The following is a 23,976-nucleotide window of genomic DNA, read 5'->3' as shown; positions in this document are numbered from 1 at the left end:
TTCTGTGTTAATTTTGCAGTAAATCTAGGAAGTTCTGAAGTTGGGAGACTGCAAATTCATTTTAAGGAGAGAACTTTTTCCATTTTACTTATGTTCTGTGACATTCTCACTGGAAAAATAAATCAGTTCTTTTATTTGTTAATTGTGTTGCAGGAAAAGCTGGGGTGGTATAAAATTTATACAGAAGAATGTTATCTGCTGACCTTGGTAACCATTGACCTCAAATAGGTTGTTCAACCATGCATTGGCTGGGTTTGGGGAAGCTGGCTTTTAGGCTCATAACTAAACTAAATTTTCTACTTCCTGAAAATGGATCAAACCTTTTCATTACATCTCTTGTTTTTGTCCATGGATAATCAGTAAGTAAAGGTTTGGAAGTCCAAAAAACAATGGAAAGAATATATTACTGTTTAACATCCTATAAGGAACTCCAGTACAACTTATATTTTTTAAAAACTCCTAAAAGTATGTATGGAAAACAATTTTTTAATTTGCATAGCTATTTCTCTATTATTCCATATTAAAATAGTACAAAAGCAGATTAGAGTATCTTCTTTGAAATTTTACTGTCCTTGTTCCCATCTGCATTGTACATATGCAGTGGGTTTCTATAGGTGCAGAATGGAGACATTGTTCTTCCCTTGTTGGATTAAGGAAGCTTGTTGCTTTGAAACAGTTCTATTGATAAGTCACCTAACATGTTCTACATGCAGGAAGAGGCAGATAGGACATCTATAAACTATTATAATTCCACGAGGTAATAGCTATTCATGGCTTTTCTGCTGAGCGTAAATGTCCTTTGGGATGAGTTTTGTGTGTGAACATGAAAGAGAAGCTCTAGCTGTGAGCCTGAGTAGGTTAATTCCAGTTGATTAGAAGGGAGACACTTTAAAATCTATAATCTGTGCATCGCAAGTGTTGTGCCTTAAGAAGCATTTGAAGAACTACCATTTCCTCTTTTAACCTGCGTGGGGATAGGACAAAGACAAAAATCAGTTTCCCTTCCCCGGGAGAGGTGAGCTTCTGTGTGAGAATCTGAAATAAACTTTAATGGTAGTGAGGAGGTCAGGTCTGTGAAACCGTGCTCAGGACTTGTCTTCCCCTTTGCTGGCTTCTTATGGAAATGCTGGAAAAAACCAAAAATCTACGTGCAGCTATCAATTTTTACATTTACTTATTTTGCCAGTTCATTCCTAATCCATCTTAAAGTTTCCTTCTCATTCTTCCAATTGTATTATGCTTGTTTGTAGAGTTTGACATTTTATAAACTCTTTTATTTCCATCGACTCCCTGGCTCCTCACCTCACTTGGAGTGGAAGGGATTTTATAGATGAGCTAAAAAGTTGACAGATGTGTCTAAAATCACACCGATAAGTACTGGAGTTGCTGGCAAAACCTTTGTCTTCTATTTCCAAGTCCAGTGCTCTTTCCATTTGCACACAACTCTGCCTTCCTAAAGGACAAAGTGGGTAAAGACATGTATTAGCTTATTAGCTTCTATGTTCTAGAACTAGATGTCAGAAAAATACTTGAGTGAACTTGGCTAGCCTTTGGAAGAACCTCCTTCCTTCCCTCCTCCTCTTACCCCTAGCTACTATGTAATCTCCCACAAGCTGGCCACTGGCCACAAACCCCACCCCCCCTCCAGAACAGGACCAGCAAGTTTCTATCTTTCAGGCCTTCACCTAACCCCTTGCTTTGATGAAACTGACCTGCTCTGAGTCCAGCAATTGGCTCATTGTTCTGAGCCCTGTCCTATGGGGAGTGAGGGCAGGGAGCAGAGAAGGAACAAGAAAGGATGCACATTTATTAGGTGCTAAGCACCAGTAGTGAGATTACTTATGTTCTCACATTTAGTCTGTAAGCAACCCTCTAAGGTAGTGAAACAGGCCTAGAGAAGTTAAGTAAAACTTGTATTTAACCCAAGTCTTCTTGATGTGCAGTGCTGTGGATTGATTGAATTGTGTCCCCCAAAGTTCATATATTAGAAGCTTATATCGCATTGTAACTGTTATGGGTGGGAAATCCTATTATGGTCTTTGAATGGTGGGGACTGAAGAGGTGATCAGATTGCAGGACCATGCTGTAGTGAATGGAGTAATAATGGTGGTCATGGGTGTGGTTCTGAGGGCTTTAAAAGGAGAGCATGTGAGAACGTCTCTCTCTCTCTGCCCTTCCATTCTGCCATGTGAGACCCCTGTGGTAAGGCCACCACCAAGGCTTTCACCAGATGTGTTACCTGGACTTTGGACTTTCCAGCCTCTGAAACTGTAAGCAATAAATTTTGTTTTTTTATAAATTACTCAGTTCCAGGTATTTTGTTATAAATAACAGAAATGGACTAATACATGAAAGTTTCCCAAATCTCATTCTCTTCTTATCTCCAGGACACCTAGGGCTCCCTCCTTCTGGGACACCCTTCCTTCACTCGCTCACTTGGTTAACCGCTGTTTGCTCGAGGTCCTGGCTTTGGTGTCATTCTCACAGGGGCTCCCTGCATATTTCCACAGTACTTTGCACTCTACCTTACAAAGCATGTAATTAATGCCTTCTATGTCTGTCTCCTGTGGACAACTGGAAGGAAGGATTATGTCTCACATTTCTGTAGGGACTGGCAAATAACAGCCACTCAACATACTAGTTGAATCAATACATTAAAAAACTGTAAGCCTGGGCTCTTTCCAGGACTCCAAGTCTTCTGGATTTCCTTTCTTTATTTCTCATATCTAAGACATGAATCCTGAAGCTGGCTGAAGACTTGGCCCTCAGCCAGTGCTCTGTTGGGCTGCCACCTCCTTCTCTGACTGGTTTGGCAGGGCAGGAAGGCATTGCTAGGGCAGGACAGGCACCCCTGAAAGCTATAGGGGGGGCAGCTTTCTTGTCACACTTTCCTGAACTTGTGCCATGCAGCATCAGCCCAGGGGCATTGATTTCAAATTCAACACTGTGTATTGTAGGTGAGCCAAACCCACATGTAAAGCCTGTTGTGGTATTCCCTCTTTAGCTGTCCTTCCTTTGAAAAGTTTTTCTCCCTCCCTCCCTCCCTTTCTTCCTTCTTTCCTTCCTTCCTTCCTTCCTTCTGTCCACCCGTCCATCTTTCTTTTTCCTATTCCTCCTCCTTTTTGGCCTTTGACAAAATTACACTTTCTAATAGAGCAAATCAGAGCAATAATTCTTCAAAATCTTGGATATAAAATCAATGAGATTACTTGATGTGCCTATGACATTTAAAAAAAATTTTTGGCGGCATCTGTTTCCCAAATTTATCGTCTATGGTTACTGTTAATATTGGTTAACATGCAGTTCATTGTGGCTTATTTTTGTTCTGGTTTTCATTTATTCCTGTACATATTAACATTAGTGTGTGTTATTGAAGAGAAAATGGATGAAGAGTAAAAGTTTAATCCTCATGTTGCAGGGTGGGATGAGGCTTAACTGTAAGGTTCTAAAACTGCTGGAAAAATGGATTCCCAGACTCCCAGAAAGGCCAGAGGACCTTGCTTAATTTGTATTTCAAAAATGTGAACTTCATAATCTACTAGTGAAGACACTGAAATACTCTCACCAAAATAGAGGTTACATGATGCAATGAAAGGATCATTCTCCCTTCTTACTTTGAATCCCACACAAATTTTTAGATTATTCACCAAGAAGCTTTGCAAACGCACAAGGGCAGTTCGCTGAAGATACTGAGCCAATCAGCAATAATTATTATTTCTCCTGAGTGATTCTACGGTTTGTGAAAGGACATATTCATATGGAATCTTGATAATGTTAATGCTGAAGGATCTTAGATACACACATTTTAAAGTTACATATGGCAAACACCATCAGCAGACACACCCTCCTTTCCTGCTGGATCTGTTTGGATAGAGTAGGATAGTCCTTGGACTCAGCAAGTATAGGCTCTGACCAGCTCTGTCAGATGGATCATAATTGATTTAAACTGGTTGTTATAACCTCAACTTCCTCCTCCCTCTTCCCTTGTCTTCATAGTTTAGCTACTGCAACTTTTCTTTGCAACCCCTTCCAACATTCTTTTTATAAAGGGTAAATGCCTATATTTGCTGAAGTACTTACAATACTAATAAAATTTAACATGACATTTACATTTTTATTGGGAATGCTATTTTTATTAACTTTTAGTGGTTTTATCCAACCCTACATTCTTCTATTATTTCTTATGATTCCGCAGAAAGCAAGGTTGTTCAGTACCATGTACGTTAAGTAGAAAACACCTGGGCCCCTGCAATGATAATTGTGTTATTGCAACTTGAGCAATACTTAAGCTCACTAAGACTGTTTCCTTCTCTGAAAAATGGGGATAATAATAGTATCTATCTGATGGAATAAAATTGTGGTGAGGACTACATGAGAAAATAAATGTGAAATTCTTGGCATAGTCAGTACACAATAAACGTTCGCAAAACTTACCAAGTATTCTTCTTCTCCATTGGCCATCTCTCAGATGGCTTGGCTTGTGATTCTTCTGCACCCTTCTGGATCTCCTCTGGATGCCCTACTATTTATCAACATTCCTCTTTAAGCATGGGTCCCACGTCATCAAGATCTGATCTGTGCATGAGGAACTGGGACCTTGCCATCTGAGTTCTCTACTCAGTGATTTTATTATGATAACCCTACATTAGTTTCTTTGTCTTTCCAATACTTCCTCACAGTGCCAGCTAAAAGACCTATCTTACCTCTATCTTTACCATCCATTCATTCGCAAGCCAAGTTTCCCCTTATTATATTTACATAGTTAGAAAAGTCAATGTAAACTGATTGCTCAACCTACAAACTTACGTGTCAGAGTCAGTCCTCAATGCAGTGAGTCAAGATTAGACTCTGACACTTTCATATTATATTGTGCCTTGCCCACCTCCCTCAGGCTGTCTGCATACTTTGCCAGTTTGCCTTCTCTATATTTATCCAAACTACGAATAACATTGAGAAGGATGAGAGCAGAGTCATTTTACACTGAATTTTAGGATTTTCTCCAGATTAGCATTCTGGTGACAGTTGTTCTCTTGGGTACACATTTACTTAATTCTAATGTGATTATCTCTATTGTCCTCCATCTTAGCCAGTCTTTGACACCCTCCCCCCCTCAAATTGGAGTAGAAGCCCCTGCTAAGTGTCTCCTTGGGTCTGACTTATCATGGTCTATTGTTACTGCCTGTTTACTTGTCTGTGTTCCCCTTGCCTGCCTGGAGGATGGGACTGAGCGTTGCTCACTGTTGTATCCCCAGTGCCTAGCACACAGCACTTTATTCAATATTTATAGAATGTTGGATGAATGAATGAATGAATGAGCAATTTTGTTAAGTGTTTAGTTGAAATCAAGATACGCATTTCCATTGAGAGTCTCCTAACCTGCCAGTCAGGCAGCTGAGCAGGACAGGAAGTCAAGTCCATCTGCAAGGCTGGGTCTCAGCAGGCACATGTGGGCTTGTTCATGTCTTCTGCTGTTCTCAGAGTCCAACCGCAAAATTTGTAACGATCCTTTCTAGAATTTTGCATCTGTAACAGAAAATATAGAAAACCCATGTGGGGTTTGCCAATCTGTTGCATAATGTGCTTATTTACTGAAGTTGAATAAAGGTTAATTTTCATTTTATCTCTCAATTATCAGGCACATAAATTCCAGGTGATTCATATCATGTTAAAGTTCAGACAGTCTTCTAATTCAGCCACTATTTCCAACAATGGGTCATGTTACCTCTGCTTGAAAGAACTGATGAGATTTTTCCTGGCTCAATGTAAGCCTGTGAGAAGGAGACCAAGATTCCCAGGATTCAGGTCATTAGGTGGAGTTTTTCTTGGGGACAGTTGTCCTGCTGTTCAGTTTTATCTCCAAGAGTTCAAAAACAGGATTGACTTGACATGGCCCTGAGCAGATGAACACCTCCTGCTCCTTCCCAAGCTCCTTATCCAGCTCTCCCATATTTCCTATCTCAAAGCACCAGCATGACCATCCAGACAGGGACTGGGGAATCACCTAGATTCTTTCCAATCAGTCACAAAGTTTAGTGGTTTATCCTCCCAAATACTACTCACATACAACAGTGTGCTGGTAAATGCTTAATAACCAACTCTCTGGTGTGAAATAAAGCAGCCCCGATTTGTAGTGTTTTCCAATTTCCATGCTGTAAATACTCCCATGATGGCCGATTTCAAGCTATGAATGTGACAGCGCTAAACATGAGATGGAGAAGAGACGTGCACAAGTGTGTACAAGCTTGTACAGTGGCTGGTACACTGCTGCACATCCTTCCACTTTCCTAACCTAGTCTCCACTGCATCAGGTCAGGGTTTCATGGCATTCAAGGTCCCAGGATCTGCTCCTGCCTACAGTTCCAGCCTCATCGACTCCTGCTCCTATAAGCTCTTTCTGGCACCCTTCTGCTCCTGTGGAGTCATTTAGGTGTCACACAGGGCCCTGTGTATATCTCCGTTGTCACATCATGTTGCTATGGTATGTTTTTACATGTCTTTCTCACTGGTGTGTGAACTTCCTTAGCACAGAAACTGAAGGTAATGACAAAAAGTAGCATTTATTGAGTGGAGATTTGTGCAAAGCACCTTGTGTTCATTAACTCATTTAATTCTCACAACTCTATGAGATGCTCTTATTAGCCTCATTTTATAGATAAGGAAACTGAGACACCGGGAGGCTAAGTAACTTGTTCAACGTTGCACAGCTGAGAAATGTCTCAGCCAGGAAATGACTCAGGTCTGACTATAGAACCAGGACCCTTAAATATTAATGCTCCTTCGTCTTTAAACTCTGGCACTAGTCTGTTTGCTCTAGTCTTGCCCAGCTTTAATCCAATCCTCCAACTGCAGGCTGAATGACCTTTCAAAATTTTAAACCTGATCTTTTCACTCTTCTGCTTAAAATTTATCAAGGACTCCATAACTTTCAAGATAAATTCCTTTAAAAAAATTAATTAATTATGAATATTCATGAGATACAAAGCTGATTGTCCCTCTCCTGTCCATGATGTGGGGGCCAGATTCATACTGGGGGCATATCCATTATCACAAATTACTTTTGTACCCTTTGTCCCCTCCCAAATATCTCCCAACCTCCCTCTCCTTCCCCCCTCCCCTCCACTCCAATTTGTAGTCCTAGGAATGTTCCCTCCCTCTGTTGGATCATGGCACTACTGTGGTCTTTCTTTCCTTCCTTCTTTCTCTCTTAGCTCCCACATATGAGTGAGCACATGTGGTATTTATCCCTCTGTGCTTTGCTTGTTTCACTCAACGTAAGTTTCTCCAGGCTCATCCATGTTGTTGCAGATGGGAGTATTTCATTCTTTTTCATGGCAGAGTAGTATTCCATAGTGTATATGTACCACAGTTTCCTTATCCAATCATCTATTGATGGACATTTAGGTTGGTTCCATATCTTGGCTATTGTAAATAGAGCTGCAATAAACATGGGAGTGCAGGTATGTTTTTGACATGATGATTTCCATTCCTCTGGATACATACCCAGAAGAGGGATTGCTGGATCATATGGAAGATCTATCTGTAGTTGTTTGAGAAACCTTCAAATTGTTTTCCAAAGTGGTTGTACTAATTTACAGTCCCACTAACAGTGCAGTAGTGTTCCCTTCTCTCCACACCCTCACCAGCATTTGTTACTCACCATCTTTTTGATTATAGCCAGTCTAACTGGAGTGAGGTGGTATCTCAATGAGGTTTTAATTTGCATTTCCCTGATGACCAGTGATGTTGAGCATTTTTTCATGTATCTGTCAGCCATTTGTATGACTTCCTTTGAAAAATGTCTATTCAGCTCCTTTGCCCATTTTTTAATTGGGTCATTTATTTTTTTACTGTAAAATTGCTTGTGTACTATGTATATTCTGGATATTAGTCCCTTGTTGGATGCATAGTTAGCAAAAATTTTCTCCCACTCTATAGGGTGTCTTTTCACTCTGTTGATTGTTTCTTTTGCTGTGCAGAAACTTTTCAGTTTGATATAGTCCCATTTGTTTATTTTTTCTTTTGCTGCTTGTGCTTTCAGGCTCATGTTTATAAAGCCTGTGCCCAGACCTAACTGCTGAAGTGTTTCACCTATATTTTCCCTTAGTAATTTTACAGTTTCGGGTCTTATACCTAGGTCTTTAATCCATTTTGAGTTGATTTTAGTGTATGGTGAGAGATGCATATCTAGTTTCATTCTTCTGCATATGGATATCCAGTTTTCCCAGCACCACTTGTTGAAGAGGCAATCTTTTCCCCAATGTAGATTTTTGTTGCCTTTGTCTGTTATCAGATGGCTATAAGCCTGAGGAGTGATTTCTGGGTCTGAATGTATATTTTTATAGCAGTACCATGCTGTTTTGGTTATAACAGCTTTGTAGTATAATTTGAAGTCAGGCAGAGTTATGCCTCTGGCTTTGTTTTTTTTTGCTCAGGATTGCTTTGGCTATTCAGGGTCTTTTGTTGTTCCATATGAAAGGTAAGATTGTTTTTTCTATTTCTGTGAAGAATGTCATTGGTTTTTTGATGAGGATTGCATTGAATCTGAAGATTGCTTTGGGTAGTATAGATACAATGTTATTTCTTCCAATCCAAGAGCATGGAATATCTTTCCATCTTTTTGTGTCTTCTTTAATTTCTTTCAGAAGTGGTTTGTAATTCTCATTGTAGAGGTCTTTCACCTCTTTGGTTAGATTGATCCCTAGGTATTGTATTTTTTTGGTGACAATTGTAAATGGGATTACTTTATTTCTCTTTTTGTTAATTCATTATTTGAGTATATAAATGCTACTGATTTGGGGGAATTTATTTTGGATCCTGCAACATTACTGAAGTTATTAACCAGCTCTAGGAGTCTTTTGATAGAGTCTTTAGGTTTTTCTATATATAGTATCATGTCATCTGCAAATAGGGAAAGTTGACTTCATCTTCTCCAATATGGATTCCCTTTATTTCTTTCTCTTGCTGATTGTGCTAGCTAGTACCTCCAGTACTATTTTGAATAGAAGTGGTGAGAGTGGACATCCTTGTCTTGTTCCTGTCCTTAAGGGGAAAGCCTTCAATTTTTCCCCATTCAGAATAATACTGACAGTGGGCTCGTCATAAATGGCTTTTATTGTGTTGAAATACTTTCCTTCTATACCTACTTTGTTAAGAGTCTTTATCATGAAGGAATGTTGAATTTTGTCAAATGTTTTTTTGGCATCTATTGAGATGATCATATGGTCTTTGTCCTTGAGCTTGTTGATGTGATGTATCACATTTATTGACTTTTGTATGTTGAACCATCCTTGCATCCCTGGGATGAATCCCACTTGATCATAGAGTATAATTTTTTAAATACATTGCTGTATTCTAATTGCTAATATTTTGTTGAGGATTTTAGCATCTAGGTTCATATAGGATATTGGCCTGTAATTTTCTTTTTTTGCTGTGTCTTTATCTGGTTTTGGTATCAGAGTTATGTTGGCCTCATAGAATGAGTTTGGTGAGTGGCATCTGTTTCAGTTGTTTGGAACAGTTTCATGAGAATTGGTATTAACTCCTCTTTAAAAGTTTGATAGAATTCAGCAGTAAAGCCATGTGGACCTGGACTTTTTTTTGTTAGAAGATTGCTAATCACCACTTCAATCTCCTGGCTTGTTATTGGTCTGTTCAGGTTTTCTATCTCTTCTTGGTTCAGTTGTGGTAATTTATATATTTCTAAAAACTTATCCGTATCTTCCAGATTTTCAAATTTGTTGTCATACAGTTGTTTATAACAGTCTCTAATGATTCTTTGTATTTCTGTGGTGTCAGTTGTAATGTCTCCCTTTTCATTTCTGATTTTTGTTATTTGGGTCTTCTCTCTCCTTTTTTTTTTTTTCCTGTTCATCTAGCTAATGGTGTGTTTATTTTTTTATCTTCTCGAAAAACCAACTTTTAGTTTTATTGATCTTTTCTATTGTTTTTCGGGTCTCTATTTCATTTAGTTCTGCTCCAATCTTAATTATTTCTTTCCATCTACTGCCTCTAGGTTTGGATTGTTGTTGTTTTTCAGGTTCTTTGAGGCATAGTATTAGGTCGTTTATGGAGTCTTTCCATTTTTTTGATATAAGCATTTACAGCAATAAATTTGCTTCTTAGTACTGCTTTTGCAGTATCCCACAAGTTTTGGTATGATGTATCTCTATTTTCTTTAGTTTCTAGAAATTTTTTGATTTCCTGTTTAATTTCTTCTTGGACCCATAGGTCATTCAGGAGCCTATTATTTATTTTCCATGTATTTGTATAGCTTCCAATGATTTGCTTATTGTTTATCTCCAGTTTTAGTCCATTGTGGTCTGAAAAGATTGTTGGAATGATTTCAATTTTTAAATATTTGCTGAGACTAGATTTGTGACTTAATATGTGGTCTATCCTGGAGAATGTACTGTGAGCTGATGAGAAGAAAGTGTATTCTTTAGCTGTTGGGTGAAATGTTCTGTATATATCTGCCAAGTCCAGTTGGTTTGGGGTATAGATTAAATCCTGTGTCTCTTTGTTGACTTGTTGCCTGGAAGTCCTGTCCCATACTGAGAGAGGGGTGTTCAGATCACCCACTATTAATGTATTAGGACCTATCTCTTTCTTTAAGTCTAAGAGTGTTTGCTTGATATATCTGGGTGCTCCAGTATTGGGTTCATACATGTTTATGATAGTTATGTCTTCTAGCTGGATAGGTCCCTTTATCATTGTATAATGGCCTTCTATGTCTTTTAAAATGTTTTTTGGTTTAAAGTCTATTTTGTCTGATATAAGAATAGCTACTCCTGCTTGTTTTTGGTTTCCATTTGCATGGTGTATCTTTTCCCATCCCTTCACTTTTAGTCTATGATTGTTTTTACAGGCGAGGTGGGTCTCTTGAAGACAGCATATACTTGGGTCTAGCTTTTTCATCCAGTCAGTTAGTCTGTGTCTTTTGAATGGGGAGTTTAGTCCATTCACATTTAGGGTAGTTATTGAGAAGTGTTGTCTAATTCCTGTCATTTAATTGCTACTTGTTTAGGTGGTTTAAATATCTTTCGATCATTATTTCCCCTTTTATTTCTCTTCTTCATTGTGAGTTGGGAATTCAAGGTGGAATGATTTAGCTTCTTTTTCTTGCTGGCATTTTTGTTTTAACTGTGGGTTTTGCTCTTTCTTGTGTATTTGTGATGATGGTCACCATTATTCAGATTCCAGATGAATGACTCTCTTGAGAATTTCTTGCAGGGCTGGTTGTGTGCTGGTGAACTCCCACAACTTTTGTTTATCTGGGAAATACACTATTTCTCCCTCATTTCTGAAGGAGAGCCTTGCTGGGTAAAGAATTCTTGGCTGGCAGTTTTTTTCTTCTAGTATTTTGAACATACCATTCCACTTTCTTCCCGCCTGTAGGATTTTGGTTAAGAAATCTGCTGTTAGATTGATGGGGGTTCCCCTATAAGTGACCTGACACTTTGCTCTTGCTGCTTGTAGAAGCCTCTCTTTGTCTTTGAGCTTTGTGAATTAAACTATAATATGTCTTGGGGAGGATCTTTTTGGGTTGAATCTGTTTGGGGACCTTTGAGCTTCCTGGATCTGAAGGTCTGCATCTCACCCTATACCTGGGAAGTTTTCTGTTACTATTTACTTGAGTAGGTTTTCAATACCTTTTTCTTTCTCCTGCGCTTCTAGAATACCCACAATTCAGATGTTAGAGCACTCCAGGTTGTCTGCTATCTCTCACAGGTTTTCCTCAGTATTTTAAAATTTTTTCCTTTTTTTGTCTGCCTGACTTATTTCAAAAAGACCATATTCAAACTCTGAAATTCTTTCTTCTGCTTGCTCTACCCTGTTGCTCAAGCTCTCAGTCATGTTTTTTGTTTCATTGAGTGAGACTTTCATTTCTAGAAGTTCTGTTACACTCTTTTTTATGGTATTAATAGCTTTGTAGGTTTCCTCCTTCATATTCTGGATGTTTTTTCTTGTTTCATTGAGTTCTCTAATTGAGTCTTCTTTTATTTCTTCAAGTTTTCTTAAGATCATTGCTCAAAATTCTTTTTTAGGCATTTCAAGGATTCTCTGTTCTGTGGAGTCTGACTTTGGGGCATTACTGTATCCTTTCGGTGGTATTATTTCTTTTTGATTGTTTGTGCTTCTAGTGTTTTTTTTGCTGATGCTTGGTCATTTGGTAGGGGGTTTACTTCTTCTATTACACTGAGGTTGGCTGTGGAGTAGCCTTGGTTGCAACTGTGGGGGAGATTGTCTTTGCTTGATGGTAGGTGTGGTGGTGGTTATGTTAAACCACCTTGGTTCCTGTTCTAGACTCTGTGGTCATAAAATGAGCCCCTAGCATGTGGAGCTCTGCTGGGCCAAACTCAGTGGGTCGGAACTGTAGGCTGGTCCTCCCCACTGGGTCTGAGGTGGGATGAGGGTCTGCGGGGAGCCACGGTTCCGCTGGCTGGCACCAGGGAGCTCACCTGCGCAATGCTGGTTCAGGGCAGGGCCAGGAGCTCCCCCCTGCCTGGGTCCAAGGCAGCTGGGTGAGGGAGCCATGTGGAGCCCTTTCTCCAGAGTGGGGAAGATGTGCAACCCCCAGAAGCCTAGGCGGGAACATCTCCTCAAACCCCTCACCTCATCACCAGACACTATCCAGGGTGGGAGGCTCCCACTATGACAGGAAAACTTGGTCTTGGGACCGCAGTGGCCACAGTTCCCTCAGGTGTGCCCAGCGGCCCAGTGTCAAGATAAATTCCTTACCTTGACACCTTGATACCTATAAACCTTCATGATCTTGTGTCTGCCAATCTCTCTAGATATACTTTCATAATTCATAATTCATAATTCATAATATACTTTCATAATTCATAATTACATTTATTCATTCAAAGCTTTATTTACTCATCCAACAAATTCAGTATTTATTGAATAACTACCATGTTCCAGGTCTTATTCTAGATGCTTAGGATCTATACAATAAAAGACAATTTCTGCCAAAAGTATGCTTAGCAAATGAGAGAAGGGGAGTATTTTTTTTTTTCTCTTCCTCTCCTCCATTTTTACTCCTTTTCTTCTCAGAGTTCTTCTGCTTAGAGCCAAGTAGAGAGAGACAGACACACAATATGTAACTGCTACAGTGGTTGAAATACAAGTGCATGCAGCTGGCATTGGGGTCCATGAAGGGCGTTTCTCTCAGTCTCTACTGTGTTCTTCACCTGCCTCCCAGCTCTGGCCAGATTACTGGCACGTTTCCCCAAGCGTCCTGCTGCTGATGATTTGAATTCATTTGCACATGCTCTCTTCTGTGTTTAGAATGGGTATCATCCCTTTTTACCTAGTGAACTGCTACTCATCCTTAGAAAGTCCTTTCAAGTGTCACCTGCAGGAAGTCCTTGCCCACCCCCAGGACCCTAGCCAGCCTAATTAAAAGGCTCCCATAGTACACATGCACAGGTTCATCGTAACACTTAACACCTTGCACTGCTATCGCTGATTTTCTTGTCCCTCTCACAGGACTGTGAGCTTGTCCTTGATTTAGCTCCTGGACACAGAGTAAACACTAAGTAAATGTGTAAATAAGTGAAGGAAACAATTGGTCAATTAGTAATTGAATATGTCTCTAGGAAAATATCATCCTTACTCATCTAACTCTGATTTGGTTGTGGCTCTAAACACTAACATTAGATTTTAGATCCAGTTCTACTTTCAGTGGATTTTCAGGACAAAAGTATCCTTAGCCATTGGTCTTTCTCTTCTTTCTCTCCTCCTTTGAAATATCTATTATCATTTCTGCTCCAATTTCTCATTAACACTGGCATATCAGAGGTTAACTATCTTTATGTTTAAATCCAAAGGGTAACCATTGGGAGATCCTCACTTTTGCTTTTTAGAATTCTTTGAACAACTAGAGTTGTTGTAACAGGCACATTTTGTCATCTTGCCTGTTGTCTGAGTACTGTGGGCATTGTGTGGCACAAAGGATGGAAGAGTAGATAAAGAAAGGACAGGGGACATCTGGGCTGAAGAAAGTGTTGTGGGAAGAAAGACTATCAGATGCGTACAAGAAAGGGTCTTTACAGAGGACTGGTGGGTCATGGATGTAGGTGGGTGGAGGCAGGGAGTAATGAAAGGGAGGTCTTTGCTGTGCCCACCCTGCCCACACCCCTGGAGAAGCACTCTTTTCCCAAAGGCATATGTATGTTTATTACTAGGTCCTATGGATGCAACTTGGATTTGTCTGAGTATTCCCTGGTGGATTGATCTTCATAACCAAGTGCTTTTTCTTGTCTGCCTAAGGCCAAGGGCAGCAGGACAGGTTAGCGACCTGCAGTTGCACAGTGCCTGAAAGGGGAGGCAGAGAACTAGGGTGAGTAAGGGCCTTGCTTTACAAGAGCAATAAAGGGGCAGCTTTTCTTTTTGTGAGTAGGAATGTGGCAGCCCTAAATGTAGAAAAGGGTGAACTCAAGGTTTGAAACTGAGCCTCTCTGATGGGATGGGATGCAGGGTTAGGTGTTATAAAACAAGTATCTTAGATAGTTACAGCAAGGGGATTATTTTTAAAAGCCTGAGGTTTATTTTAAGAGTCATTTGAGAGTTGCTCTGTGTGTGTAAAACCTCCTGAAAACAATTTTATCTGACACTATGGATTTATCTTGTTGAGTACTTTCCTTTGGTTTTGGAAAGCACAGATGTGATTCTGGAGTCCTAGGGAAAGCCGGCTACTGCAGGGATCATGTCTCCTTGTTCATTAAAGTGTTTGAAAAAGCCATCTCAGGCAGGTCCTGGGAGCTGTGGCCCATCTCCTGTTTCTACCTGGGGAAGGGGGTGGGGGCGAGTGGTTGATGTAAAGCAAGTGACACATTAGTTAGGTCTTAGAATCTGTGGGCCATCTCCTATTTCTACATGGAGAATTGTGTGTGTGTGTTTGTGTATGGGGGCTGTGGGGGTGCTGTATAAAACAGATGGGACCAGCAGGGGCTGCAGTGGGGAACTAAACAGACTCTTGCTTCCATCTGCTTCTCTTAGCTCTTGGCTTGCCCAAAGCTCAGTGAAGCGGTAGGAGCAAGTCAGGCCTCTCTGCAGTTGGCATCACCACCAGGGGAGCAGCAGGGGGTGGGGGTGGTGATGAGGTCAGAGGTGAGAGCACGCTCAGGAATTAGGGCAGGTCTGGGTTGGCTTTCCTGTGTGTCACTTATAAGCTATGTGGCTCTGAGCAAGATAGTGACCCTGTGTAATCACTTGGCCTTATCTGTAAACTGGGGCTAATATTGATGTCTACCTCCTAGGGCTGTCATGAAGATTAAAGGAGAAAATGCTGGAAAAGTGCTTATCCTTCTGCTTGGCCCAGAGTGAGAAATCCAAACTCTGAGTGTCCCCAGACAACTCTACTAATGTTCTAATTGATTTCCCTTCTGCTGTTCTTGTCCTCTGATAATCCTTTCCCACAAAGCAACCAGAATGACCTTTAAAAAATATAAGACATATCATGTCACTTTCCAGAAGCTTTCCATTGCTCTGACCTCCTCTCCTGCTCTAGGCTTCTGTGCTCTAGCCACACTGCAATGATTCATTTCTCAACATGCTAAACACAGGCCGGCTCTGAGCTCTTGTCCTTGCTGTCCCTCTGCCTGGCATGCTCTGCCCTTGGTCTTTGCATGGCTGGCTCCTCCCTGAGAGAGGCTTCCAGATCGAAAGCAGCTCCCTCCACCACAGTCTATCACACTTCTCTGTTTTATTTGCCTCACTGTCTGAAAATAGCCTGTTAATTAATTATTTCTCAAGTCCTGTATCCTGCTCTACCCCTACTATTGCAGAAATATAGATTCTTTTGGCTTTTTTTTAATTCAAAGTATTTTAACATTTACTTGTACATATTTGTGGGGTATAGTGAGTTGTTTCAATACATTCATGTACTATGTACAATGCTTTGCTTGGGGTAAACAGCATAGTTTTGTACCCATTGGTCCACCATTTTTCTTTCCTTCCCAACCTCTGCCCTCTGGTAACCTTTATTCTACTCTCTACTTCAATGAGAACTGCTTTTTAAAAGATTCCACATATGAGTGAGATCATATGGTATTTGTCTTTTTGTGACTGACTTACTTCGCTTAACATGATGGATTCTAGTTCCATTCGTGTTGCTGCAAATTATAAGATTTAATTTTTTAATATAGCTGATTAGTATTCCATTGTGTATATACATCACAGTGTCCTTATCCAGTCACCCATTGATGGGCATTTAGGTTGATGCCATCTCTTGGCATTGGGAATTGTGCTGTGATAAACATGAGTGTACAGGTGTCTTTTTGATATACTGACTTCATTTCGTTTGGGTAAATACCCGGCAGTGGGATAGCTGGGTCATCAGGTAGATCTGTTTTTAGTTCTCTGAGGAACCTCCATACTGTTTCATACTGTTTTCCACAGGTCTGTACTAATTTACATTCCTACCAACAATGTGGGAGAGTTCCTTTTTCTCCACTTTCTTGCCAGCATTTGTTATTCTCTGTCTTTTCGATAATGGCCATTCTAACTGGAGTGTGTTGATATCTCCTTGTGGTTTTAATTTGCATTTCCCTGATGATTAGTGATGTTGAGCATTTTTTTCATCTGCCTATTGACCATTTCTATGTCTTTTGAGAAGTGTCTGTTCAGGTTCTTTGTGGCAAGAATATTTAGACTATCACTCTAGTCTTCTGCCTTAACTACTGTATAACTTTATCAGCTTTAAAGTCTTATTAGTTAAAATTCTTGGGAGAAATAATTGGTCACTGGTCAACCAATGGGTTGGTTCAGGTGTCTGTAGAGGTTATGTTTTACAAATAAGGGTGGAGGGGGGGAAGAAGAAACAACAATCACAGCAATTCTTTGAACTTGTTCAGACAAGTGAACAGATATGATGTAGTGTGGGGGGAGGGGAGAGAGGGAAAGAGCAATGGGGAAAGGGACATGAAAATCAACTACAATGTATATTGAGAAGTTAAAATAAAAAATAAAAATAAAAATCTACTGAAGTAAAAGAAAATAAAAGAAATATAAATATTGAAACCTGTGCATTTTCATATTTAATAAAATAAATTGGGAATACATTTAGAATAAAAAAAAATCAACTGTGTTGCAGGTTACCTGCATAGCAGGTAAGAACTCATAGCCTTCAGGATCAAGAGTTCTTTTGTAACTAATAAACAAGCCATGAAACATAAAAAAACAAAAACAAAACCAAAACAAAACAGAAAAAAACAAATATGGCTGCTAGAGATTATCTTTGTAAGGGGAACATTCTCGGAAAATGAATATGTGGGTTTGGCAGGCATTCTAAATAATGTCTAGTGAGATTTTTGCAATATTGAGTCTTTTAGCCTAAGAACAATGTTGGTCATTCCATTTATTCAAATGTCTTATTAAGGTCCTTCACAGAATTTTTAAGTTAAAAAATTTGTCCCTAAATATATATTTGGATATTTTATGCTTCTTATTATTTTGAGTGGACTCTTTAAAAAAATTCTAGCATATTTATTATAATCAGAAAGAAACCAATAAATTTATTTTCATTTTATAAACAAAGGAAAAGGATAGAACTATTGTACTACATTTTGGGAAGTCTAACAAAAATATGAAGCAAAATATTAAACTTCCTGTTGAACTTAACTGGAAATAATTCATCCTAACCAGCAAACCAACCGGTCAATTGATCCCTCTATCCATCCAATAAATGTTTACCTCTTGCCTCTTTTATGCCATAGATGCTTATGGATATAGTAAGAATGATATGGTCTTAAAGACTTGAGAGAGAGAGAGAGAAAGAGAGAGAGAGACACAGAGAGACAGACAGAGAGAGAGAGAGAATGGGAGAGAGAGAGAATGGGAGAGAAAGAAACAGAAAAGCAAGCAATTATAATTTTGCATAAGGCAAAGCACAGAGAATTATGGAAACACATTTAAAAAAGGAGCACCTAAACCATAAACAAGCCTTGAACAGTCAGGAAGTCTTGCTGGAGGAGGGTAACATCTGAAGAGATTTTTGAAGGAAGTATTTGAAGAAAGACAACATTCTCAATAAATGTACTGTGCTATTTAGTTGCTTTGAAATTCTGGGCTGTGAGCTTGTCAATGTCTTTAGCCATAAGCCATTTTGAAATCTTCATGGTTTTCAAGACTTTCAATTTGCTTTTGCAGCTCAGGGGGCCAACGGCACTCTGGAGAACCCAGCCCTGGATACAAGTTTGCTGGAAGAGTTCTTGGGCAATGACTTCGATTTAGGGGCCTTGTAAGTAATGAGAGAACTGCTCACCACTTGATGATTTAAAATTTTTAAAATAATTAAATGACCTTGGAAGGGTTCCCTCCTTTTCTGTTTTCCAAAAGAGCTTGAGTAGAATTGGTATTATTCCTTCTATAAATCTCTGACAGATTTTACCAGTGTAGCCACCTGGGCCTGGAGTTTTCTTTGTGGGAAGTTTCTTCCTCCCAACCTTGCTCCTTATCCCCCACCTCCAAATTCGGTATCTTTAATAAATATGGGGCTATTCGGGTTACCTATTGGTAGTTTTTAGCTTAGCATTGTGTCTTTCAATGAAATTGTCCATTTCATCTAAGTTGTAGAATTCAGTGGCATAAAATTCTCTGTATTTTCTTATTACAGTAGTCTTCCCTTGTCTGTGGTTTCACTTTCCATGGTTTCAGTTACCTGCAGTCAACCACAGTCTAAAAACATTAAATGAAAAATTCTAAAGACGAACAATTCATAAGTTTTAAACTGTATGTCATTCAGAGTAGTGTGATGAAATCTTGCACTGTCTAGCTCCCTCTCTTCCAGGCCATGAATCATCCGTTTATGCAGCATATCCACTCTGTATCTGCTACCTGCCCATTAGTCAATTAGTAGCACTCTTGGTTATCAGATTGAAAAAACATAGTATAGTATTTAACCCTAACCCTAATCAGGGCTCAGTACTAGACCTGGTTTCAGGCATCCACTGGGGGTCTTGGAATGTATCCCTACTGATAAGGGGGCATTATTGTATACTTTTACTGTCTGTAGGATCTGTAGTGATGATCCTTTTGTTGTTCTTGATATCAGTAATTTGTGCTTCTTTTTTCTTGATTAACCTGGCAAAAGTTTTATCAGTTTTCTTAACTGGTTTTTAAAGAATCATCTTTTTGTTAAAATTGTATTCTTAATTGTTTTTATGCTTTCTATTTCATTGGTTTCTGCTCTTATTTTCTGACATTAATATAGCTACTCCAGCTTTCTTTTTTATTTTTAATTTACATGCAGTAAAATTCAATTTTTTTCTTATACACAGTTCTGAGTTTTGGCAAGTTCACAGAGCCATATAACCACTGCTGCAATTAGGATACACAACAGTTCATTCACCTGAAAAATTTCCCTTATGCTGTTGCTTTGTGATCAAATCCACCACTTAACCCCTGCTAACCACTGATCTGTTTTTCAACTCTATTGTTTTTCTTTTTCCAGAATGTCACGTAAATGAAACATTACAGTATATAACCTTTTGAGTCTGCCTTTTTTTCACTTAGAATAATGTCTTTTGGTCAAGAGTTTATTCCTTTTTATTGCTGAGAAAGACTTTTAAATGATTTTAACACAGTTTGTTTTCCATTCAGCCATTCAAGGACATTTAGATTATTTCTACTTTTTGGCAGTTATGAATAATGCTTCCGTAAATATTCATGTACAGGTTTTTGTGTGATGAAGAGTTTTAATTTCTCTAGGGTAAATACTTAGGATAAGGATTGATGGGTCATATTGTAAGTGTAAGCTTAACTTTAAAAACTGACATATTTTCTAGAGTGTCTATACCATTTTGTATTACCACTAGCAATATATGAGATACCCATTTGCTTCTCTTCATCACTGGTTCTTGGTTATAAGTTTAAAAAAATTTTATTATAACCATACTCATAGGTTTGTAGTGTTATCTCATTGTGTTTTAATTTGCATTTTCCTAATAGCTAATGATGTTGAGGATCATTTTATATGCTTGTTTGCCATTTATACATTTTCTTTGGTGAAGTGTCTGTTCCAATTTTTTGCACATTTAAAAATTTGGGTCATTTTCTTATCTTTGAGTTTAAAAAATTTAAAAATATTCTGTATGTAAGAACTTTTAAAAAAAATTTAATTTTATTTATCAATATACAATGTGGTTGATTATTGTGGCCCATTACCCAAACCTCCCTCCCCACTCCCTCTCCCCCCTCCCTCCCAGCAACCTCATATCTGTTTGCTTGTCGTAACAACTTCAAGGAATTGTGATTGTTGTGTCTTCTTCCTCCCCCCCGCCAGTTTATTTGTGTATTTATTTATTTATTTTTAGCTCCCACCAATAAGTGAGAACATGTGATATTTCTCTTTCTGTGCCTGACTCGTTTCACTGAATGTAATTTTCTATAGGTCCATCCATGTTGCTGCAAATGGCAGTATTTCATTCTTTTTTATAGCAGAGTAGTATTCCATTGTGTAGATATACCACAGTTTCCTGATCCACTCATCTGATGATGGACATTTGGGCTGGTTCCTACCCTTAGTAAGAACTTTGATAAATGTGTAATTTATGAATATTTTCTTCCATTTTGTAACTTATGTTTTTATTCCTTTAACAGTGTCTTTCTCTTTTTATCAAAAGAAAGTCAATTTTATTATATTTGATTTTACTTTATTATTTATTTATTTAATTTTTTATTGTAACACAGTTGATTGTACCTATCTGTGAACAGCATCTTTCTTAAAGAAAAAATTTTAAATTTGATGATCTCTAATTTATTGATTTTTGTCTTATATGGCTTATACTTTAGATCTAAGAAATATAGATTTTACCTAATCCAAATTTTCAAAGATTTTCTTCTGTCTTTTTCCTAAAACTTCTAAAGTTTTACATTTTACATTTAGGTCTATGATCTATTTTGAATTAGTTTTTGTATAAGGTTTGAAATATAGGTGAAGAATAATTTCCTTGTACATGTATGTTCCATTTTTCCAGAATCATTTGTCGAATAGCGTTTTTTCATTGAATTGTCTTTGCACTGTTGTAAAAAAATCAATTGACCACATGCATGTAGTCTATTTCTAGACTCTCTATTCTACTCCATTGATCTATGTGTCTGTTATTTTGCCCATACCATACTATCTTGATTAATGGACACTTTTTTTTTTTTTTTTTTGTGACTGGTAAGGGGATCGCAACCCTTGGCGTGGTGTCGCATGCACCGCACTCAGCCAGTGAGCGCACTGGCCATTCCTATATAGGATCCGAACCCGTGGCGGGAGCGCCGCTGCGCTCCCAGCACTGCACTCTCCCGAGTGAGCCATGGGGTCGGCCCATTAATGTACACTATCTTAATAACTGTACATTAGGTACTTTATAATCATACAGTGTAAGTCCTTCAAATTTGTCTTCTTTTAAAATATTGTTTTGGCTATTCTAATTCTTTCATTTCCCCAATAAATGTTAGAATTAGCTTGTCAATATTTAAACAAGCCTGCTGGAATTTTGATTAGGATTATATTAAGTCTAGAGATCTACTGAGGAGAATTGTCATCCTAACAAAATTGAGTCTCCCAATCCGTGAACATGGTATATATCTCCATTTATTTAGAGCTTCTTTGATTTCTTTCACCAGTGCTTTATAGTTTGCAACATACAAATTCTGCACATATTTTGCTAGATTTATATCTAAGGATTTCATAATCTTCTTTGAGCTATTGTAAATACTGTTTTTCAGAATTTAGGTTACAATTATTCATAACTAGCATATGGAAATATTATTTATTTTTATATATTGGGCTTGTGTTCTGCAATCTTAAGTTATTTATTAGTGCTAAGAACTTTTTTGTAGATTTCTTAAGATTTTCTGTGTTGACAATCATGTCATCTACAAATTGGGACGGTTGTATGTCTTTCTTTCCAAACAGTACACCTTTTGACACTTTTTCTTGTCTTATTGAACTGCGTAGGACTTTGGGTAAAATGCTGAATAGAGAAGTAGTAATTGCAGACACATTTGCCTTGTCCCTGATCTTAAAGAGAAAGCATTCAGTTTTTTATCATTAAATATGTTAGCCGTAAGTGCTTCACAAACACTTTATTAGCTTAAGGAGGCTCTATTCTATTTCTAGTTTGCTGAGAATTTTTATCACAAATGGATGTTGAATTTTGTCAAATGTTTTTTCTACATTTATTGATATAATTATATGTTTTTTTCCCCAGTCTGTTAATATTACAGATTACTTTGCTTAATTTTTGAATATTTAACTGCCTTGCAATCCTGGAATAACCTCAATTAATTGCAATGTATTATCTTTTGATATATTGCTAGATTCAATTTGCTAAAATTTGTCTAGTATTTCGCATCTATGTTCATGAGAGTATTGGTCTGCAGTTTTCATATATTGTATTTTTCTGGCTTTCATATCAGGGTAATTATATCCTCCCAAAATAGGTTGAAAAGTGTTCCATCCTCTTAAAATTTCTGGATGAGATAGTGTGGAATTGAATTTATTCCTTAAATGTTTGTTAGAATTAATGCTTACATGTTTGTTAGAATTCACCAGTGAAATCATCTGTGCCTTCGGTTTGCTTTGTTGGAAGGTCTTAACTACAAATTAAATCTATTTAGTAGATTTGGAACTATTCATGTTCTTTAGTGAGTTTGGTAGCTTGTTTTTGTTTTTGTTTTTCTCTCCCAGGGAATTGATCAATTTCATCATTGACAAATTGACATCTATGTTGTCAAATTTATGACCACAGAGTTGTTCATAGAATTCCTTATTACCCTTTTAACCTCTGAAGAGTCTGTAGTGACTGTCCCTCTTTTGTTCCTCATATTGGTAATTTATTTCTTTTTTCTTTATTATCAATCAATCTTGTTGCACTTTTATCAATTTTATTATTTCAAATAAGCAGCTTTTGATTTCATTGATTTTCTCTATTGTTTGTTTTCAATTTCACTGATTTCTTTTTTTTTGTTTGTTTCCAATTTTTATTTTTAACAATTTCACTGATTTCTACTATTCTCTTTATTATTTTGTTCCTTCTAAGTGATTTAGGTTTAGTTTGCTCTTCTTTTCTATTTTCTTAAGATGGAAGCTTAGTTTTTGATTTGAAAACTTTTTGCTGCTGCTGTCTGATTTTTGCACTTAATGCTATACATTTTCCTCTCTGTGTGGCTTTAGCTGCCTCTCTCAGTTTTTGATATACTATAGTTTTATTTTCTTTCAGTTCAAAATATTTTCTAATTTCCCTCGAGAAATTTTCTTTGACTTTCTTTGAGTCTGAGTTGCTGGAAATGTATTGTTTAATTTCCAAATATTTGGGAATTTTCTGTGACTGATTTCTAAATTAATTCTATTAGGGGAAGAGCACATACTTTGTATGATTTCAATTTTTAAAAATGTGTTAAGTTTTGCTTTATGACCGTGAATATGGTCTATCTCAGTGAGTGTTCCATGTGTACTTGAAAAAAACGTGCATTCTGCTGTTGTTGCATACAAGTGCCATTTAGGTCACACTGTTGACGTTGTTCAGGTCCTCTATATCCTTGCTGATTTTTAAAAAAAACCTTTGTCTATTACTGTGAGAGGAATGTTGAAGTTTTCAAGTATGACCATACATTTGTCTATTTCTCCTTCAGTTCCATTGGGTTTTACTTCATTTATTGTAAAGTTATGTGGTTAAATGCAAATCTATTTAGTAATTTTGTTCTTTCTGGTGAATTTACCCTTTAATCAGTGAGTTATATGTCTCTTTATTCCCTTTTCCTTGTTCTGAAGTCCATTTAGTCTGGTATTAATTTAGCTCTCTTTTGATTTGTGTGGTATATCTTCCTATATCACTATATTTAAAGTAGATTTTCTTAGGCAGCATATCACTGGGTTTTTTTTCCCTGTCTAATATGACAATTTCTGTCTCAGCTCAGTTCATTTATATTTAAAATAATTGTTGATATGTTTGGATTATGTCTATTTTTAAACCTGTT

General features: G+C 37.8%; 1 protein-coding gene across 1 annotated transcript in view; it reads left to right on the top strand.

The window, feature by feature from the left end:
* The window catches only part of MYRFL (myelin regulatory factor like), a 134,483-nt gene that overhangs the window by 12,989 nt on the left and 97,518 nt on the right, over window positions 1-23,976 (top strand). Inside the window, exon 2 of the mRNA XM_063115651.1 lies at window positions 18,154-18,244. Coding sequence (XP_062971721.1) covers window positions 18,154-18,244 — 91 coding nt within the window. The remainder of the gene's footprint in view (window positions 1-18,153; window positions 18,245-23,976) is intronic.

This window comes from Cynocephalus volans, chromosome 12 (assembly GCF_027409185.1).
Source record: "Cynocephalus volans isolate mCynVol1 chromosome 12, mCynVol1.pri, whole genome shotgun sequence".
Lineage (NCBI taxonomy): Eukaryota > Metazoa > Chordata > Mammalia > Dermoptera > Cynocephalidae > Cynocephalus > Cynocephalus volans.
This window is presented reverse-complemented; position numbering and strand designations above follow the sequence as displayed.